Source organism: Embiotoca jacksoni, unplaced genomic scaffold (assembly GCF_022577435.1).
Source record: "Embiotoca jacksoni isolate LCO1_2020_lvr unplaced genomic scaffold, fEmbJac1.0.p SCAF_22, whole genome shotgun sequence".
Taxonomy (NCBI): Eukaryota; Metazoa; Chordata; class Actinopteri; family Embiotocidae; genus Embiotoca; species Embiotoca jacksoni.
Genome location: NW_027185363.1, coordinates 8,524,991 through 8,544,537, shown reverse-complemented (window position 1 = coordinate 8,544,537; position 19,547 = coordinate 8,524,991). Strand labels below are relative to the sequence as shown.

General features: G+C 40.8%; 1 protein-coding gene across 4 annotated transcripts in view; it reads right to left on the bottom strand.

Annotated features, from left to right (window-relative positions):
• cacnb2b (calcium channel, voltage-dependent, beta 2b) overlaps positions 1-19,547 on the bottom strand; it is a 38,135-nt gene that overhangs the window by 15,350 nt on the left and 3,238 nt on the right. The window contains exon 1 of one of the 4 annotated variants that reach the window (XM_069157750.1): positions 16,964-17,033. The exons of 1 other annotated variant lie outside the window; for it this stretch is intronic. In XM_069157750.1, the coding sequence (XP_069013851.1) occupies positions 16,964-16,999 (36 nt within the window). In that variant the 5' untranslated portion in view covers positions 17,000-17,033. Of the gene's footprint in view, positions 1-12,517; positions 13,012-14,398; positions 14,418-16,963; positions 17,034-19,547 lie in introns of those variants that run through there. 2 more of the 4 variants (XM_069157752.1, XM_069157751.1) reach the window with 2 other exon arrangements.

Below are 19,547 nucleotides of genomic sequence, written 5' to 3'. Positions count from 1 at the left end.
AACCGTTGGCATGTGGTTTTTCCCAAACCCTAACTGAGGTATTTCAGTCGTAAACCTTTCCCAAACACGTTTTGTTTTCCTAAAGCTCGCTTCACTAATACGGATCACGAGGCAAAGAATTAACATTGATATGCTTCCTTCTAGTGGACTTGCGAGTGCATTACATGCTTTACTGCAATACTGGGTTGGGGTCCAGAATGTATGATGAGAGCTGTAGTAAAGAATTGTCCCACTACTTTCACCAAAGATCAAAACGGTCTGTGGATGTAGCACAGTTGAAACGAATGAAACTAATTGTCTATCAGTTCCTCACATTTTCTTATAATCCCAACCAGATTCCAAGACATCTGAAACTGATTGAACACTTTATTGTTAAGCTTTCAATTTAATAATGTTTTCTTGATAGGTTTTCTCATTGACTGTTCCCTTTCCCAGAAACCTCCTGCCTTTAATTGTCAGGAGGCGTTGCAGCAGATCTCTCCTGGGACGCTCAGGTTTATGTGCATGTGTCCCTGAGATTAGATTGTCCCCTCAAAGACATGCTAATTAATGCCCTCTGTGTCACAGCCAGGAGGTGGCACAGCCCCCCCTGCGTCAGTCTGGCACTCAAGATACACACTTGCATCACAAAGTCACAAATCAGCTCATCAGTTGTCGACATTCTTCTCAGTCTGATGCATTTTAACAGCAGTTAGTCCCTGGTGTGTCGAAGTCCACTTTCTCAAATCTAACCTTGAATTGTTTGCACACATGGTGATGTTCATGTTCAGGGCAGATCAGTGACTTGGAACTTTAAGAACAGCTTCAACGTTTCATGCCACGTTACATTTGGACAATTTTCGCTCCTCCTAATTGTACCTACATTACATTACATTCATTTGCCACATACTTCTGCGCAAAGCATCTTAGATTGGCTGCCTCATATATCCATTGGACAGATTGTATAAACAGTCCTCTTCAGGACATGGAAAGTCAAAGAAGATTAAAGGACCGATTATATGATTTGTGTTGATACATTATAAATAATATGAGCTTATTATGCTGGAGTATTGAAAATGATCTATTTTGGTTCACAGTGCAGAAAATAAGTCACATTAACTGAATAGTGGATCTCTTGTTGAACAGACTTTTGGTAACCTGACATCCTGTTATATCAGATACTCGTAAAGCATTTCAGAGTCAGCTGCTCTTATGCAGCTGATCCAAGACAACATAGCAAGGAAATTATGATTTTGACCCTACAAACTTTATGTTTCCATTTGTCTTTCCTGATGTATCTCCTGCTGGCAACAAAACCATGATTAATGTTTAGAGGTTCTATTCCTGCCTGACACCAGTGACGATGATGGATTATTCAGCATCATTATTGTATAGGCCAATTGTTACAATGGACCTATCTTCAACTCCAAAAAAACGAATAGCTTGTGTAATGAAATTAAGAGGGCAGACTAAGGGAGGACTGGTGGAAGGGAAGCAGGGAGGAAATATGGGGTATGAGATGAAGGAGGGGATTGAGATAACAAGTGAACCAGTAGAGAGTGAAGACACATGTTAAGAGAGAAGAGAAGCGAAACAAGACTAACTTTGTCTTCAGACAGACTGAAATTCTGTGGTAGCACAAAATGACACAAAGATGCCTTTTCACAAGTTGAAAGAGTCTAAATTTAAGTGAAAAATCTGCACCTACAGGCAGCGTGGAACCAAAAGGACAAAGGAGAGAGGCCGGAGGGAATTAAAAAGAGCAAGAGCTTCTGATGAGTTCATGAGTTCAGTCAGAAGATGAGCTGAACACAAACAGCCTGGCACAGTTGGTACATCCGTTGCCGGCTTGGTTACAGGTAAAGTCTGCACAGTGGGAGCATTGGCTGTTTGGAGTGACTCAACACAGACTGAATGAAATAACCTGAGGTGAAATTTGTGAGAATAACAAGAGGCCAAAATGTACTTTGCTTTCTATCTGAATACAACAAACTGTTAAATATTAGCTGATGTTTGCAAATTTCACAATCTTAAAAATCAGCTGGTTGATGGGAATGTTCACTTGCACTGGGTCATAAACCAAAATACTGAATCAATTATTATTGTGACCTGATGATGGCACGTGAAGAAAAGTCAAAGTTATTATAAATCATGCTGAACGGGCCATGGATGTTGTATCAAATGTAATGGTCTCCTGACCATCAGTTATTAAAATATCTTCACACAAAAACAAAGATGTAAACCACATGGTGGAAACATGATAGGAGCACCAGAGTCATGAGAAGTGATTGTTTGGGAAATATTAATCTTATAAAGTTTCATGGACATTCATCAGATAGAAGGCCAGACATTGCGATCCCCACCAGCCTTAATGTACCAACACTACGTGTCTTCCTGCAGCCATGTTCACAGACTTGAACTGGAAGAAACCCATCCGACAGGAAAGTGCATTTCTACTCAAGAGGAATAAAAAGCTGTTAATATCTCGTACAACACAAGTAAGGAAAATGGTGCTATAGTGAGAGAAAAAAGCAGAAAAAAATAAATGTTGTACAGCTTACCAATATCCATATCATACTCAAAAAGCACAAGTGAAACACGGGAAACAAAATTCAAAGGGAAACAATGGTAAAATGAGTTACAAGTAAAAATAATTAAAATAAGTAAGGAACAAAAGCAAAATAGAAATTGACTACAGCTCAGAAAGTTAAACTGAAATCAAATTTTAAAAAACTATGTCTTTAAAAAGGAGAGACACATTAAAAAAAAAGTAGAAAACTTTTACAGGATATAAAGGCCTAAAATAATGTGACAGAAGAAGTCCGAGGACATGATGTATTGACAAGGTGCGAGAGTGCCAGTAATTAGAGAATACAGTGTAGAAAGGTAGTTGGATGCAGAGGGGACAATGTCAAGATAGAGAATTCAACATGATGAATCAGAGAAGGAGGAAATAAATCTCCCCGGGGCACAATTATGCCAAGGCATGGGTTTTTGTTTACCCATGCCTGGTGTAGACATCTGTTCGCACAGCACCCGCCTCTCCTGCGAGCCAATGTCACCCAGCCAACAGTACAAAACGCCCCCGCTGAATTATCAAAGAATGCTGAGCTACTGCAGGTGACTTCAGGGAGAAGACGAGAAAAAAAAGTGGGAAATTACATGAATTATTGACGGGAATTTAACTGTCATGAATTTAACAGTCATGTCTTATTTTACTGTATATTATGAAAAGGTCATGATTTACATATTTGAAATTATTGCTTAAGAGTAGGCAAAGTTGATAGCTATGTCTATGGTCTGTGGCACAATGATGTATGGATCCAGACTGTGGATCCCACTTTTCTGCTACGTGTGGGTTTCCGTTTTCAAACTCCCCATTGCTGAGGGAAACAAAAACAACAATCTTTGAGCTGGCCACCTACACGCTGAAAATATCCCGTTTTGATGCAGATTTGGATCATGTAATAAGGCAGGCTTGTTTTTGTTTTTGTTTTTCCGTCTTTAGTGAAATATAGCCACTTTAATGTCAGGACTCGCCTCCCTACATGTAAATATAGGGGTCCAGTTGGCGGGGCAGCCCGCCCTCCTATGACATGTAATGTAGAAAGGACTTGCGAGACTTGCATCCCTTTCAACAGAGCATCTTTTGTTAAATTTAAATCTCAGAACAGTTACATGAAACTGCGCTCTCAATTCCTTTTTAAAACCGTCTAATACAGCCCCTCTAAATTGAATTTCTTTAATTAATTCTTTGATGTTAACTCTCTTCACCTTTTCGTCATTGATCCCTCCATCTCTTCATCAACCCCACTTCCTTCCTCCTTCTGTTTTCTTCCCTCTTTCTCTCCGTGTTGGTGAGCCATCCCGGCCCATTACCGTGATTACATGTCTTATATGGTGAGCAAAGGAAGGTAGAGGACAAGGATGATGCAAACAAGTAAAGCAACGTTCTCTCGTGGGCTACCTGAAGGTGACTCCTTTCCCGTTCAAAAGCGTTTACACAGCTCTTTCGACATGCGCCAGGGGAGTACATTAGGAATGGAGCACCTGATTGGGGAGATGGAGTCCATCCGTAAACTGAAATAATCAAAGCCATCGAGTCACCAGGAGCCAGCTGGCCGGCCTGGAGCACTGCGATTCCCCAGAGGACAAACCGAACTCTGGACCAAGTCTTAAAAGTAAAGCTGAGATACAGTCTCACATCAACATTAAAGATACTGCAAGTGGTTCATTCAAGTGTTTCCAACCTAATTCATAAATAGATTTGAGAAAGAAATACATCTGCATGGATCTTTCTTCATTTTAAGTATCAATTAGGTGGGGGGGGAGTGAAAATCAAGTCTGTTTGTAGCCATAAATAGACCACTATCACAGGGCTACAGTTTGTGATTGTTGTGGTTATCATGGGTGCAAAATAACGTGCGACTCCTGCTTAGGAAGCCTTGCATGACAAAATGTTGTGAGGACAAATTGCTGTTTACTGAGGTTTTCATTCAAATATATCTTCAGCTGCTGTACCTGATATGAACTCTACACAGGTAAACTTACCAAAGTAAGCAAGCAGGTCTTCACACTGGACTAAAATCACTGGGAGAGAAGTGAATTTACGTTAACCCCTGATTCAAAACTCCAATTGAGTGCAATGATAGCTTACTTAGTCTTATCAAATAAGATACATATAGCAGCTGTCCAAATGCTTTACGTGAGTGGGCCTGAACAATACAGAAGACTGTTGAGTGCAAACATGAAACAAAGAAAACTTTTACTGATAAATTTCAGACTATACAGCTGATCTGAACAATCCTTAAAGTAAAAGTGAGATTTATGCTCAAAACAAACACAAAAAAAGTGTTCGGGTGGTTAAGCTCAGCTATTTGTTTACAACCTGTGTGGCTGAGAGTTAGACCACTTGTCCAATGGGTCTCCATTATAAGGCAGCGTACCTTGATTAATTCAATGATCACAGTAATCAGCTCTGTAAAATAAAATATCATAAACAGGAATCAGTTTGCAGTCAAAACCGCAAAAATATCAGACTTGTGTTGTAAAAAAAAACCATGAATTTGATCGTTTAATAGCCTCAATAATAAAAAACAGTGAAGCTGGGACAGTGATGAATCACAAAATGCCTCCTCACAGGAGTAAAAAATGGTACACAGTTTCTGTGACCTCAAAGAAAAATAAATAACCCTATCCACGTAAATTTAAGATTCCTTCCATCCCCTGCTCTTCACAATATGGTTGGCTTAGCACCAATTATCCCCTTGTAACAGACAGTGTCTCTAAATATACCACCCCCGCTGCACACTCATTCACAAAAATGGGGAGACGTTGCCATGGCAACCATCGGGAGAAATATGCCACCTAAGCATAAATGACTCCCACTGAGGAAAATAGTTCTACCTCTATTATTTGTATGCCATGTTCCTCAGAGACATAGACATAAGAAAAAAAAAAAAAAAATCATCCTCCTCCACACCTCCAGTACGACTACAAATCCACTACATCCTCACAGGCTAAATAAAGACATTTGTAGTAATAGAGCAGTGCATTAAAATCAATGGGAGATCCATAGCGCAGCCTCTGAGTTGACGGACCTCCATAAAAGATGTCAGTATAATTAGGTCAGCTTCGAAGCGCAGACGGCACACGACTGCTACTGTATGTCTCACAGCTGAAAACATCAAACGTCCAACGGTAAAACTGTCATTTCATTCATGCCGGTGGTCGGGAACATAAAGCAGTAGGCATACAAAGTGTGCACACATTCACAAGTAAACACGTGCATGCGTAAATGGCCAGGAGAGGACAAGGAGGGAAGACGATCTAAAAACACACCAGCAGCAGCTGCCTTACCCTACAGTGGACGTGAATGCTTCTCACACAGCTCAGACTCTCATCCGTCATCAGTACAAAATCTAAGGAGTCCACGTGGAAGTAGAAGTGGTGAGATGGACAATGAGTGAAAATGTAACTCCACAGTGACTGAAGAGAGCGGGGTCTAGATGAAGGGTGGGCAGACCACAGGAAGTGGATGTGTGCGTGTCTGCTTGAGGGGGCAGTGCCATTCTGTTTGCATTCAGAGATGGCAGATCGTCCTTTCCTAAAAACACGGCCGTGGTCCTGCAGCCAGCTTAATATGACCCACATTTATGTTCATTGTGACCTCCGGTGGCCGTAGTAATTGTCACGGGAGCAAAAGAGCATGTCAGGTTACATAGAATAAGTAGTGACAAAGTCCGTGAAGGGGTGAGCAGTGTTTTAACTTTTGGACGCAAATTAATTCATGTAGCATTTCACCGAGAACACTGTGTCCAGTGTGAAAACGTCATAATGTACGTGAGTTCATTGTAAAAAAAATAATAATTTTGACCAAACTGTGAGCATTTCACAACGTTAATCACGTGTTTATTATTGTTACCATGATGACGAAAGTCCGGTACACTAGCCGCTAATACTGTCCTACTACTGCCGTTTCGGTATAAGGACGTGCTGGTCCAATAGAGGGCGCTGAAACACTCTTTGGTCTGGAAGTCATCGGTAAGACCTATTACCTATTCTGTCATAATGTGTATGAATATATGCATCCTTGCTCATCCTTGCTACTATTCCGTGCATTTTACTGCGTCTTGTCGACTGCTCCCGGGTGCTGCCGGTATCTACAGTATGTATCTTTTGTACCACCAAAAAGAGATCTAGGGTTAAAACTTTCCACATCAACACACAGCAGCTCAAGCAGGTCAGTGATGCACTCAGTGGCCGTTAAGTATCTTGTAATTGAACCAAACTGTAGCGACCTTTAAAGTCCGGCAATTGATTATGCTGAAACACCATCACCATCTACTGCCCTGCCAAACAGGTTAATCTGCCAGGATTTTAGGGGTAACTTTGGTCTCAGGTTGGTAAGTACATAAATCCAAATGCAGGGATATAAAGATGTTTACAAGAAACAAATATTACACTGTGAAACGTTGAAACTTAAACTTGAAATCAGGGTGTACATAATTACAGTAGTTCAGGATAAATCTAATACAAACGATCAAGGACTTTTAGAATTACAACAAAGTCTGCTTTAAAAAAAAAAATTTAAAAAAAAGATCTGACAACACAGGAAATCTACAAGTAAGGGCTGATTACTACTTATTCTATTCAGCATGTCATTACAGATGTGTCACGTTTCAAATACTATCACATACCCATCCTGTCTGCGCAGTGTTTGTACGAGTCGATAGTGGGTTTGCTGTTGCTCTGTGCTCACACAGGAAAACACCATAAATCCTGCATAAATGTTCCAAGGGACATACAGAGAAGAGATTCAGCCAGCCTCCACCTTCATGCAGTAATGAGCATAACTTTTATTTCAAGAACCATCTACACCAAAATCACTTCTTCCTTTCACAAGTCTAATAGACTTAGCAGCCTATGTTAGTTTCCGCAATTTTGATCACAAGTACTGCTGCTCTACCCGCTGACATGGATCTGAATCTGAGTTTGAGAGCTGGAACAAACATTTATTTTTACTGCAGCATATCTGCTGCTTTTGGCTGACAGAATATGAAAGTAGAACCTGTTGGTAAGTTTGTCCTCTTTGACAGATGTCATCATTTTTTTTTATCTTGAAAACAAAAGATACAAAATATAATGTGTTTACTCATATCTGGACATGTGTAGATCCATTGTTGGGGAGCAGACTGGTGACTCATTAAAACCCTTGCTGATGAATTGAGAGCCATGAACCAAAAACAGAGACTGCTTCTCCAAACACCCTTCACCGAGGTTCATTGTTGTCTGTGGAGCAGGTCACTAATCTAATTGCGACTAATTTCCTGTCGGCCCACCCATGAGCAGCTGGCACCGAGCCCAGGTACTCAGACAAACATTTCTCATCTCTCACCCATAAATATTTTCTTTTATTGGTTCCTTCTGCAGCTGAGGAATTGTGACATTTTATCTGATGACACCAAACCTTGCACAGTTAATCTGCTGGTCATATAATTTGATGTGTTATTCTGTATATATTGGGAGGATTTCTTCGCTGCTCTGTCTCTTGGTCATTAACAGTTCATCTGCATGCAGCGTGTGTTCCAATCCAGTTTTCTCCCAGCCCTGTCTAATCAGCTGCTTTGCATCATCTGTCTGAAGGAGACTGGCTCCATGCCCTCTGCCCGATGCCACCATAGAGCAGATATGGCCGGGCTGGCATCGCCACCTTTACTTTGGCACGAGTCTCCGTCTGTAGAGTTTGAGGCTGCATCACAACCCTTTAGAGCTCCAATTATAGATCCAAAGAGGCAGCGAATCGCTACCCAACTAAATGTAATTTAGGTTTTACAGTATAATAATATGGGTTTTATGATTATTACTGATGTCACCACTTAGTGTTTAAGGTGGAAACTGCTTCAATTCACCGACAGGTTGATGACCAACGTCCCCCTTTGTTACTGTTGCTACACCTCCCACTCTCCAATACACACACATTTGCGGTTCAACATTGATAACTGTGGTATATGTACCACTTAAAGTTATCAGTCATTTTTTAATCAATGATTCCTTGATTTTAGACAGGAAGACAAAAGCAGAGTTCTTATTTCTAGCTGTCAATTGCGTAAACTATCTATTGCTACATAATTTACACAGCTATAGCTTCATGTGCTAGTTATGGCATGTCTAGCTGACTTTTTCAGGTTTCAAGCTGAATTATATGAATCGGGAACCTCATACAAGGAAATTTAAAAATGCACTTGGAGGCTACATATTGTACTAAAACGTGCAAAAGCTAACAGTTCCCAGGCAATCTGTTGATGTCCACATAGAGGACATGGGAACAAAGAAAGGTTTTTCTTGTACTGCCATGCAGACCTTGTTCCTCCTAGTATTTTGAGTGTGATAAGACAACAAAAAGTACGCGAGGATGATTTTGTTCTTTTTTAGCTTCTTAGTTTACATACTTGGTGAAACAAGGTTAGATTTACCTAATTGTTTGGATGCACGAACACTAACGCCTGTTGAACTGGGAGAATACCAATCGGAAAGTGGGAGGTTTTTGAGAGCTCTGAGAAGAAAGTTTGAAGTCGTTTGACATCGTCAGCATTTATTGTGAAAAGTAGGATTGCAGGCTACTCGGCTGGTAAAACAGCCAGATGGTTCGCCTAGCCTTCTTTGTTTGCCAGCTGTGTTACCTGTTAAAAACCTCAGTAAATCGCGTGGAAAGTGTAGAAATCAAGTGTACAAATAATATCGACACTCTAAGCTCCGTTTCCTCTCTGTGTGTTGGATTATACGCATGATGACGAGGTAGTTTGACACTTTTTAGTATTCTTACAGAAGAAACAGAGCAGATTTTCTGGGGTCGGTCATGTTGCCTGTTTGTGAACGGTCTCAGCTTGGAAGCCTGATGTTCTTAAATCGGAACTTTCCCAATTCGCAGCTGCCTGAACGCACAACAACAACCTTGAACAACCGTACAAAGCTGAGTCTGAGTTATTGGACAACAAAGAGAAAAGGGAATTGGAAATTATAATTTGAGATGAAATGTGGAAGTAGGTAATTGTAACAGGACATAAACAAAGAAAAAGTCCAACACAGAATGAATTTCAAGGTCAACACTTAAAAACTTACAAAATACACTGGTTTATCTGACTTATGATGGAGGGGTTGTAGCTTGGTAGGGTATTGGTATTCTGACATCGCCCCAAACTACTGTATTATTAGCAAAATATTCAAACAAAGATTGAAGTCATAATAGATAGCCAAATGATTTGTCTCAAAATCAACAGTTTCATTGGTCCACTGTGCTTAGTTATGGTTTCTAAAATATGACTAGACAACAGGGCCGGGGTAAAAAAAAAAACTCCTCTTTGATTCCTTACTTCATTTATAACCTGAATGTTAACGTAATGACACAAGAGTAACATCAATTCCTTCACATTACATTCCCATTTCATCTTCATTTTGCAGTTAACGACTACTCATTTGTGAAGGAATATCACAAAGGGGGGAAAAAAAAGACATTTCCCTCAAAGAAAATCAATGCACCAAAAACTAAATAGGAAAAAATCTGTGCAGAGGGAAAAACCAATGTGTATTTGGATCCTTCTCTCTCTCCCTCTCTCTCTCTCTCTGGGTCATGATTGTCTCTGAGTAAAGAGATTAAGATAGCATGCGTCAATCCAGGATTTAGAGACAGAGAGACAAACGCAAACTCCTCACAGACCGCCAACACTGCTGCTTGGCCTGCATGTGCTCACACTCCCCGACAGTCATCAGATAGCGATACAATAGCTGCATTAATTTGATCTATCTGACTTAATGCCTGCCTTGCTTGGCTCCTGTAATAGATACATTTCATCTATAGAAGTCTCCCTGGTCTTCGGCGCTGTACAGGGTTATGATGCAACGTGATTAGAATTTGTATAAGGAGGGATGTGTGCGTGTGTGGGGATTATGAAAAATCCTTTTGCCAGCCATTGCTGTTACGATCATTTCTCACTTATTACACAATTATTGAAACACCACTATCACTGGAACGGCCTGTCACTCTTCTGCTGTGTGAGAAGAGAAGCATGTTGTCAGGATAAATACACAAAAAAAAAGACGGATACAGAGTGGGGGAAAAAAAATTTGATTGTAAACTTGGAAACAGTCGTAATCGCAAAGGAAACCGATACCGAGAGTTCCTCTGGAACTTTCCAGACAGCGCCAATGCCTTATTGCTCCACTTCCTGCCGGAAAGGGGAGCAGGTATCTGCATGTAATGCCCCAGTAACAACTACTAAGAGGCTTTTCCTATTCTAGGTAACAAGTAGTGGGGCAGCACTAGCCAGCACACTGCAATCCAAGACAGTAGGCCATCCAATGACTGTCAGGATTCCTCTACCTCTGTTTCTGCCTCTGATGTGCTATCATTATATATCAGTCACAGACTTAGTGGATTGTTTTTCTAAATAATAGATCATCTTTGAAGATCATCAGAAGAATGATTTAACACCATTTAACACTGTTCTGTTCTGAAGTTCAAGAATCCCTAAACATGCAATAAAAAATTTTTTGGTCACTTGCAAGCAGCTGACAAAAGCTATAAACATATGACCTTTAGTTACTATGGCTAAGTGTTAGCAACCATTGCTTATTTACAAATCCTGCAGATACAGAGCAAAAGTAGTTCTCATTTGAAGCTCTATTTCTATTCAGCTTGGTGAATGTAATCAAATATTCACTTTAGCTGTTTTGAGTCCACCAACTCCTGAGAGAAATATTTTTCTCTCTCTCTGTCTCTATGCCCACTACCTTCTCTCTAACTTTGACGCTGGCCAGGTAGCAACACAGTGCAACTTTAGAGCCTTTTCACCAAAAGCGGTGAGAATAAACCAAAATAGTGAAGTTGCATGGGCTGGAAACAATGAGCTGAAAGACTTCAAAATAAATAAAAAAAAAAAGTTCTTACGGCTGCTTTAAAACATATTTAGAGTGAAAACTGTCAATAGTGCAAGATTGTTTTTTTTAATTCTTTTCCAAGTCCTTGCTTGTTTGGATTCACACAAGAAAAATAACAGCACATCGCTTCATGAAAATATACGACAATACCACATAACAGATACGAGGGATGATGAAACCTTCAAATTTTGGTTCATATCCAAATTTTAGAAAGGGTATTTGTTTATTTCCAGAAGTTCTTTGTGTGGATTAAGAACTTAATTGTTTCTTTCATCCAGTTTGTTCAAAGATGATTCTTCTGGGAATACCTCCATAACAGTAGTAAGTACTGTTACATCATCCTCTGGCTTTTTATAAAGATTGACAGGTGGATGTTTAGCTCTGTGACTTGAATATAATGGTACCTAAACAGTCCAAACTGGGGTTTGGTTTCCTCACTGACAGAAAACTGTTCTCAGAGTTACTGCCTGTAGCTTAAATATTGGGTTTCCAGCTGTATGTGAAATTCTTTTTCAAAGCAGATGATGTGAATAGGTTACTAAAACACTACAAAAAAAAACAAGTGTCATCAGGAAATCAGACACCATGCCTATCAACAGCACAGCATGTGCAAACGAAACTACATACACTACTGTTAATCTCCACTTTATATTACATATAAAGTGGAAATATAACCAGATATGTAAAATTCAGGTCGTCTGCAATATCACACCGAGTTTACTGCAATTCTAAGAGTCAGAAGTGAGAGTAAAAAAAGCAACAACAAAAAAAGAGATTTAATCCATCTGATAATCACAGCCCACTGGTTATGCAACCCTCTCTGAAGGCTGTTATTCAGCAGGACACATGACATGATACAAGCATGTAGATATGCATCTCTATCTGCCCTGCGCATTGTGACTATTATAGGGAGTGCAATGATGTGGAAAGGCCTCACAAGGATTAACGCCCAGTGTAACAGATGGTGTATTCTCATACCCTTCCTGTTCAGTACAAACACACACACATGCGCGCAGAAACGCAGAAACAAACACACACACACACACACACACACACACACACACACACACACACACAAACACAAGAATATCGACTATTTTACCTTCTTTTTGGGCGGCATTGTGGTTAAGGGTGTCCACGAGCGTTATCCAACGACTGTAACGACCAGTTCAAATTACCGTTCACCTGGCTCTGGTAAATGAGGCATGGATAAGCATGCCACGAGACTCGGTTTACCTCTAAAAACCTCAGGTGGATATATGTCCGAGGATTGCCGTTAAGTGCGACAGAAATGCCGCACTTTAAGCGCCGTTTTGTGCGTAAAGGTGAGATTTCTCCCGAGGAGCCGCGAATCCGCCGGAGACAGGATGAGTTGCGTGAGGGGTTTCACTTAAGTCCGTATGTGAGTTGAGTGTAGTCACCCTTTCCCGAGTCCTAGCGGGTATTAAAGGCTTATTTCTCGGTGCGGCATCTGTTGCGCCGCACACCGCTCAGTCTGACCTCAAGCACCGACCACACCAAAGAGGTGTCCAACCCGCCCCGCGCGCTCCACTGGTCCCAAATTACGCAAAGTGAGGAATGTCTCATTTGTGTTGTTAACCAGAGTCCGTCCTCTGCGCGTGTGATGCCTGATTAGTGTGTGTGTGTGTGTGTGTGTGTGTGTGCGTGCGCGTGTGCGTGCATCCAAACAACTTCCTGGGGTTTTGGCTGCACAAATGGGAGTATCATAATGGCCTGGCTCCAAAATAGAATGATGAAATTAAAAAGCGAGCAGTTCATAATTCCTCTGTGCGGCCGGTTTACAGCACAGAATTACAGACAAACTCAGCGTTCATCATCCAGAGAGCGTGACCATCAGATTCTTTCACCACATTGGTTCAGTCTCTTCGAAAACACCGTAGGAAGTAACCACACACAGGCTGCCTCTTGTATCCTGACGTTACCCCCACACCGTGTGGATCTCAACAACACAAAGGATCATTTAACGACAGTCTTTTTTTTCTAAGGGTATCAGGATAATTGTTAAGCGTCACAAGATAATTAAAGGCGTATTATTTTTTTTATATTTTGTGATATACTGGAATCTTTCACCTCTACTGGCGTCTAATCCTAAAAAAAAAAAAAAAAAAAACATCTGATGAAGGGTCACAAGCAAGACTCAAGATTGGTGAAAACGTACTCAAATACTGTAGTTAAAGAGGTACAGCTAAAAATTTTGACTTTGTGTCACTTTTAATTACAGTGAAATATTATATCATCCTCTGTGTCCCTTTAATAGCTTTTATATTTTGTTATTATTCTGAAGATCAAGTTTTTATGTGCTAAACAAGCGCTAATGTTATATATATAGTCAATGGATATACATTAACGGCCCCAGAGCAGACAATATCAGACTGTTAGTTTAAATAGACTTGACATAATCAGCAATATAATTAAAAACAAAAAATATTTTAATCTGTAACTATGCAGACTTTACTTTTTATATCTATACACACACAAATTGCATACGTTAAACTTTATTTTGCTAGTTGTGGAATAAATAGCTTACATGTATCTTAAAATGTGTCTTTTTATTAGCTAAAAAAAGAGCTAGATTTCTTGTCCATCAGAATTACATGACAGGGTAGAAAAAAATATATTTAGAACATAATGTAAGGACATAATATTTGTCGAAAGTATCATTATTAAATTCTCAAAGAAATTGGAGGAAAAAGTAGAAACGAAAACTGATCACACAGGCCTGTGGGCCGATATCACAAAACTTGACAAATATAACATGAATCAATGTTACCATGAAGGGGAGGAGAGAAAATGTTTTCTGTGACTTGTTAACTGCCCCGTAAACATAGTGCTTACTGGCGCATAACAACTCTGAAAGGAGACATTGTGCACAATACGCCTTTTACTCGTGGTTATTATACTTATTAAGTGTTTTGCTTAAAATACGTCCATGCTTATAGTTACGTTCTATGCAAATTCTTACCATTCAGCATTTCAGATGGGCAGATACGATGAGGTACCAAAATCCCCAGGGAGAGCTTTGGGAGCCGAGGGACACAGATGAGAGGGTTACATAACTGAGAATGGGAAAGAAAACGCAGGGCTGTGGTCAGCTGGGCCGGGCTGTGACCTCTGACCTCTGGGTCAGACACACATCTGGACCTTTAGTACGCACAGCTGCGTGCACACACACACACACACACATAGGCTGCACACAGACTCTGTGCATGTCCTTATCAATATCTGTGGTCAGACATCAGCGCCAGAGGTCGGACCGCTATGATTATACCAGCTGTGTCAGAGAATGAAGGAAGGATAAACAGTTTGCTGAGGTTCAAACATTTAACCTTTGATCTGGGATTGAACCAGATTTAGGGCTTCTGATTCATGACACTTTAAATCTCCTCCAGCAAGAAGAAACTCACCTCAAGTGCCAACAAAACACGCAAACAGAGTCAATCCTTCCCTCTAAGCACAACGGTTCAATCCAGCTCACCATTTTCTTATTTTTAACTTTGTTACTACTGTCCAGAAAGTCTTCCGCAAAAGTGCAAAACAAACAAACAGAAGGCAAAATGGTTTGCCTCCTTTCCATTCAGTAAAACCTGTCGCTGATCTCGACCCTTGACCTTGTCTTCACTCCAAATTACCCAAAAACAAAGTCGCACCGTTTGGTGGTTGGAGAAGTACACAAAAACAACACCAAAAATATTTCTGCCTTCAGTATTAGAAAAAAGTGGCACCTCTCAGGTAGCTGCCTGAATCAGGCTGATCGAGGCTAAATGTCAGCACACTCTGTTGTGTTCCGGCTGCGGCTCACTTTTAGTGGGCCAGCTCCGGCCCAGTAATGGTTGCCAGATCTGGCTAGGTTTTTGGGTGTGTTAATTTGGGCCAGTTTGGGTTTAGGTAAATTTAGCCATCAACTGAGGACCATGTGTGCTGACCTAAATGTGGGCAAGATACTGGTTCAGTTTCAGCACCCGGACTAAGGCCATTCATATTAAACCTGAGCCAAGTTATTTCTTCTTTCCGACCAGATTTGGGCCGTAAAGGGGGAAAACCCATTGGGCAACATGAGCAGCCATAAACAATAAATATTTATTCTCTGTAATGTTCAAGAGAAGGTTGTTAACTTGTTTTTAAGAGGAAAAAAACAAAAAAAAACAATATATTTTTTTCTAAATGAAGGACATAGATGATGCTTTTAGAAAAACTTTTAAGCAAAAAACAAAAACAAAAAAGAGTTGACTCTATATTGGATTTCTGTAACTGCCATATCCCTGGTACAAACACGTTGAGACAAATTTGATTTACGTGAAGAAATATAATTTTTTTTTTAGCTTGATACTCTTCAACGAAAAAGCAAAACTCACTGGAGGTTTTCTTATTTCTACGAATGTCACACGGCCCTCATTGGCAAACCATGTTTGCTCAAAATTTCCAGTCGATATCAATCAGGGAAGTCAAAGTCCTAAACATTAACTACAAATCGACTGATATCGATGTTAAAAGCTCCAAAATAAATAAATGCAGTAAATGGGCCTTGACTTGAAAGTGGCTTGTTAATGTGAATATCTGCTACTACTGCATTATTTCCAAAGCCATAAACACACATCCGCATAAAGCACATGCCTATCATGTCGCTCCTCACCCACTCCCCCCCCCCCCACACGTGTTCACGTGCACATGTGCTCTCACACATACATAAACAAACATCTGTCCCTAAGCTTCTTACAACCAGGGAGTGTGTGTGTGTGTGTGTGTGTGTGTGTGTGTGTGTGTGTGTGTGTGTGTGTGTGTGTGTGTGTGTGTGTGTGTGTGTGTGTGTGTGTGTGTGTGAGTGTGTGTGTGTGTGTTGTCAGGCTGGGGCCAATAGTGCAGGACCGGGCTGCTGGGCCAGAGATAGATGGCACGCACAATTTCAGGCAAAGCTCCAGACCTCGACCCTCCACTCTGCCCTCCACTGTGTCCCCACAGCTAGAAACCACACGTCTGTCCTGACCTCAAAAAAATTAAAAAAAAACTCCACAATTTAGTATTGTGGACACAAACCAAATGTGTTATTATTTTCATTCAACTTTAAACTGCGGTCATGCCGCCTCAGCACACGTCATTTGTCAATGCTTTCAGTTTTCCACCGGCTGGGTAGGATGGTGTGAAGCAGGCTGGAGGACAGCGGAGATGGCTTTAGGATAAATTTGACCGCACAGCTGTTGGACACTTCAAGGCAGATGTGCAAAAAGAGCCATCAAAGACAATGATTTGATCTATTCTGTTTCCTCAATCCGAAATTCAGTTTAAAAGACAAGCTCCTTTGGCCCAAATCAGAGTTACAGAGTACTTTGATTTGAGTAAGAATGACAAAAACCACTGTCGGCTGATATTTGTATTTTTCTACATAGTATTTTGTAATATACAGTCATAGATAACGAATTTCCGAGACGATAAGGCTGACAGAAATGAAAAGCACTAAAATTGAACTCTTATAATCCACCAACAGCCCCCCCCCCCCTCCTCCCCAGCTACAAGCCAGAAAGGCAGTACTCACCCAGGAGACATTTTTGGTCTTGGGCACTTTTGACATGGCTCGAAGGCAGAAAGGTCAAGAACCCGGCTCCCGATACACTGATCACACTCCCAGAGATCCCAGACCACCTTAAACGGCAGCAGCAGCGCACTCGGACACAGAGACGGGCTTCTCATTTGACGTCCTTCACCCGTTTCCTCCCCACTCCCCATCTGCCAGCAAACCCTCACTAGATTTACATCTGCCTGGAGCGTCGCCCTCCAATCACGCCTGGCTACAACATGCTCCAAAACTCACTCAAGAAAGAGGAGGAGGAGGAGGAGGGTGAGGAGGGGGAAGAGGAGTGGGAGCGAGAAAGAAAGCAAAGACACGATGTAGCTCCAAAAGTGGCTGTCGGAGGCAGAAATAGAGCAGGCAGAAAGTTCCCTCAGTCTTCCACCTGAATCCTCCTCTTCCTCCTCCTTGTCAGTGATTGTCTGCTCCCTTCAGATTCATGAACCCTTTATAAATATGAAACCCAACATCTGGCTGATGCCCCTCCTCTCTGATGCTGTGGGCTGGGGCCAGCAAACGGCCAATCCTTCCCTCCTAACATCTGGGAGAGAAGACATTGACAAGGAGAGAATGGAGGGAGAGCAGTGGAGAAAAGAGGGAAAGAAGTGATAGATTTGAGAGGGGTAGAGAGGTGAAGGATGAGGTGATGAAGAGGAGGAGGGACGATGAACGACTGGAGAGGGCCAGTCAGGAGAGGGCACGGCTGGCCGACACAGATTTGAGGGCGGGTTAATGATCCCTAACATGAGAAAAAAAGATGTCACATTAAATTGGTTGCAGTGAAACAGAATATTTTTCACCATAACTTGCTCCTTAATTTCCCACAAAGACAGAGAAGCGAGCGACCGCGTCGACAGCTGTAATTTTGTATGCCTGTGTTTCTGCTCCTGTTATCTTGTTTATATGTTTCTGATCGTAATCCGGCTGGTGATTGGTCGGAGGGAGAAAGAGAAGGATTGACAGAAAAACGAGATTGATGGTATTATAGATGATTGTCTCTCGCTGCCAAGCTTCAAGTCCCAAATCTCTGTTTTAACAGGAGCTCCTTCTGGAGGCACGATGACATGAATGTGATACTATCAACAGGGATACGTCTGACATGTAATCTACTCAGAAGATATTTCAGAATGTTGGAAAACATACAAACTTTTTTTTTTTTTTTTTTTTTTTTTTTTTTTTTTAAGAATAAGGTGAGAAGATTGATTCCTCGCTCACAAAGAGCTGTGTCAATGTTCTCATCTGAATCTTTGAGACAAAAGCAGGAAGAATATTTCACAAATGTTGAACTATTATTACTGCTATTGTTGTTAAATATTTGTTTGTAAAAGTATTACCAGAAAATTACATCTATGGCAGGTCCCAATTATCTATAGGCTTTAGGTAATTAATATAATGTAACCCTCCTTTACTCCTAAAAACAATATTTCTCTGAATAAATAAATAAAAATATCTGAGGCTGAGCAGCGCGGAAGTTTGTTTTTTGGGGCCGAGAGAGATAGTCGTCTGTGATGTACAATCCCACCGCCTCCGGTGAGGTCGGAAATAGCAGTGTGAATGCCGAGTGTGGAAACAAGTCGATACGGACCTCAGATCGCAGCTTGTTCACCGAAATCCACAACATTTTGATTGAGCGTTATAATCAATGTCCACCCTGGCTCCGTATAGATTTGTGGCCCTTATAGATTCACCTCTGCTGTATTTGAAAAAAGAAAAAAAATCAAGAGAGCATGTTTGATGCTGCATCCTGTCCTGAAGGCAAAAATGTTCCAAAACCAAGAGACACTGCAGCAGAAACAGGTAAAAGTTGAAGTGCAAGTTAACGAGAGAAAGTTCACTGTCACCGATAGAAAACACTTCTTTCAGTGACTGACTTTACCCGTTTAATTCCATTTTAAACCTCTTTCACATCAAGTGACCGTAAGTGACTCTTAATTAAAGTGAATGTTGAGGTTCACAGCAGGAGAATTCAGGTTTGGAGGCACAGTTGTTCCCTCCGTCCTACAAAGCTTTGACACGCTGCCAACGCTTCTCTCAGATTCCTTCTGCTTTAAGTATCAATACCCATCAGAGTCAGTTCAAATTATCACAAAGTGAAGTTTACACTCATTTATTTAATGTCCAAATAGATAACCCGAACCCCAGTACATCAAACCATAAATATTAACTGCCACAACCCTCAGTATTAAATTATACCCGTTTCAAAGGCTTCAGTTTTCAGATAAAGTGACTCATTCTGAAAGTGGATAAGAATGAGAAGCTATGTTCAGTGGTGTAATGTAACTAAGAACGTGTACTCAAGAGCTGTACTTAAGTACAAGTTTGAGATACTTGTACTTTACCTGAGTATTTTCATTTTATGCAACTTTACACTTCCACTAGAATACATCTCAGAGGTCGATATTGTACTTTTTACTTCTCTACATTTGTCTGACAGCTTTAGTTACTTTTAAGAATACAATTTTTAAAAAACTTTCTATCCAGTAAAATATATGCATCTACAAATTTGGTGACTTTGAATTTAGATTTTTCTGATAAACTGAAGGATTACGAG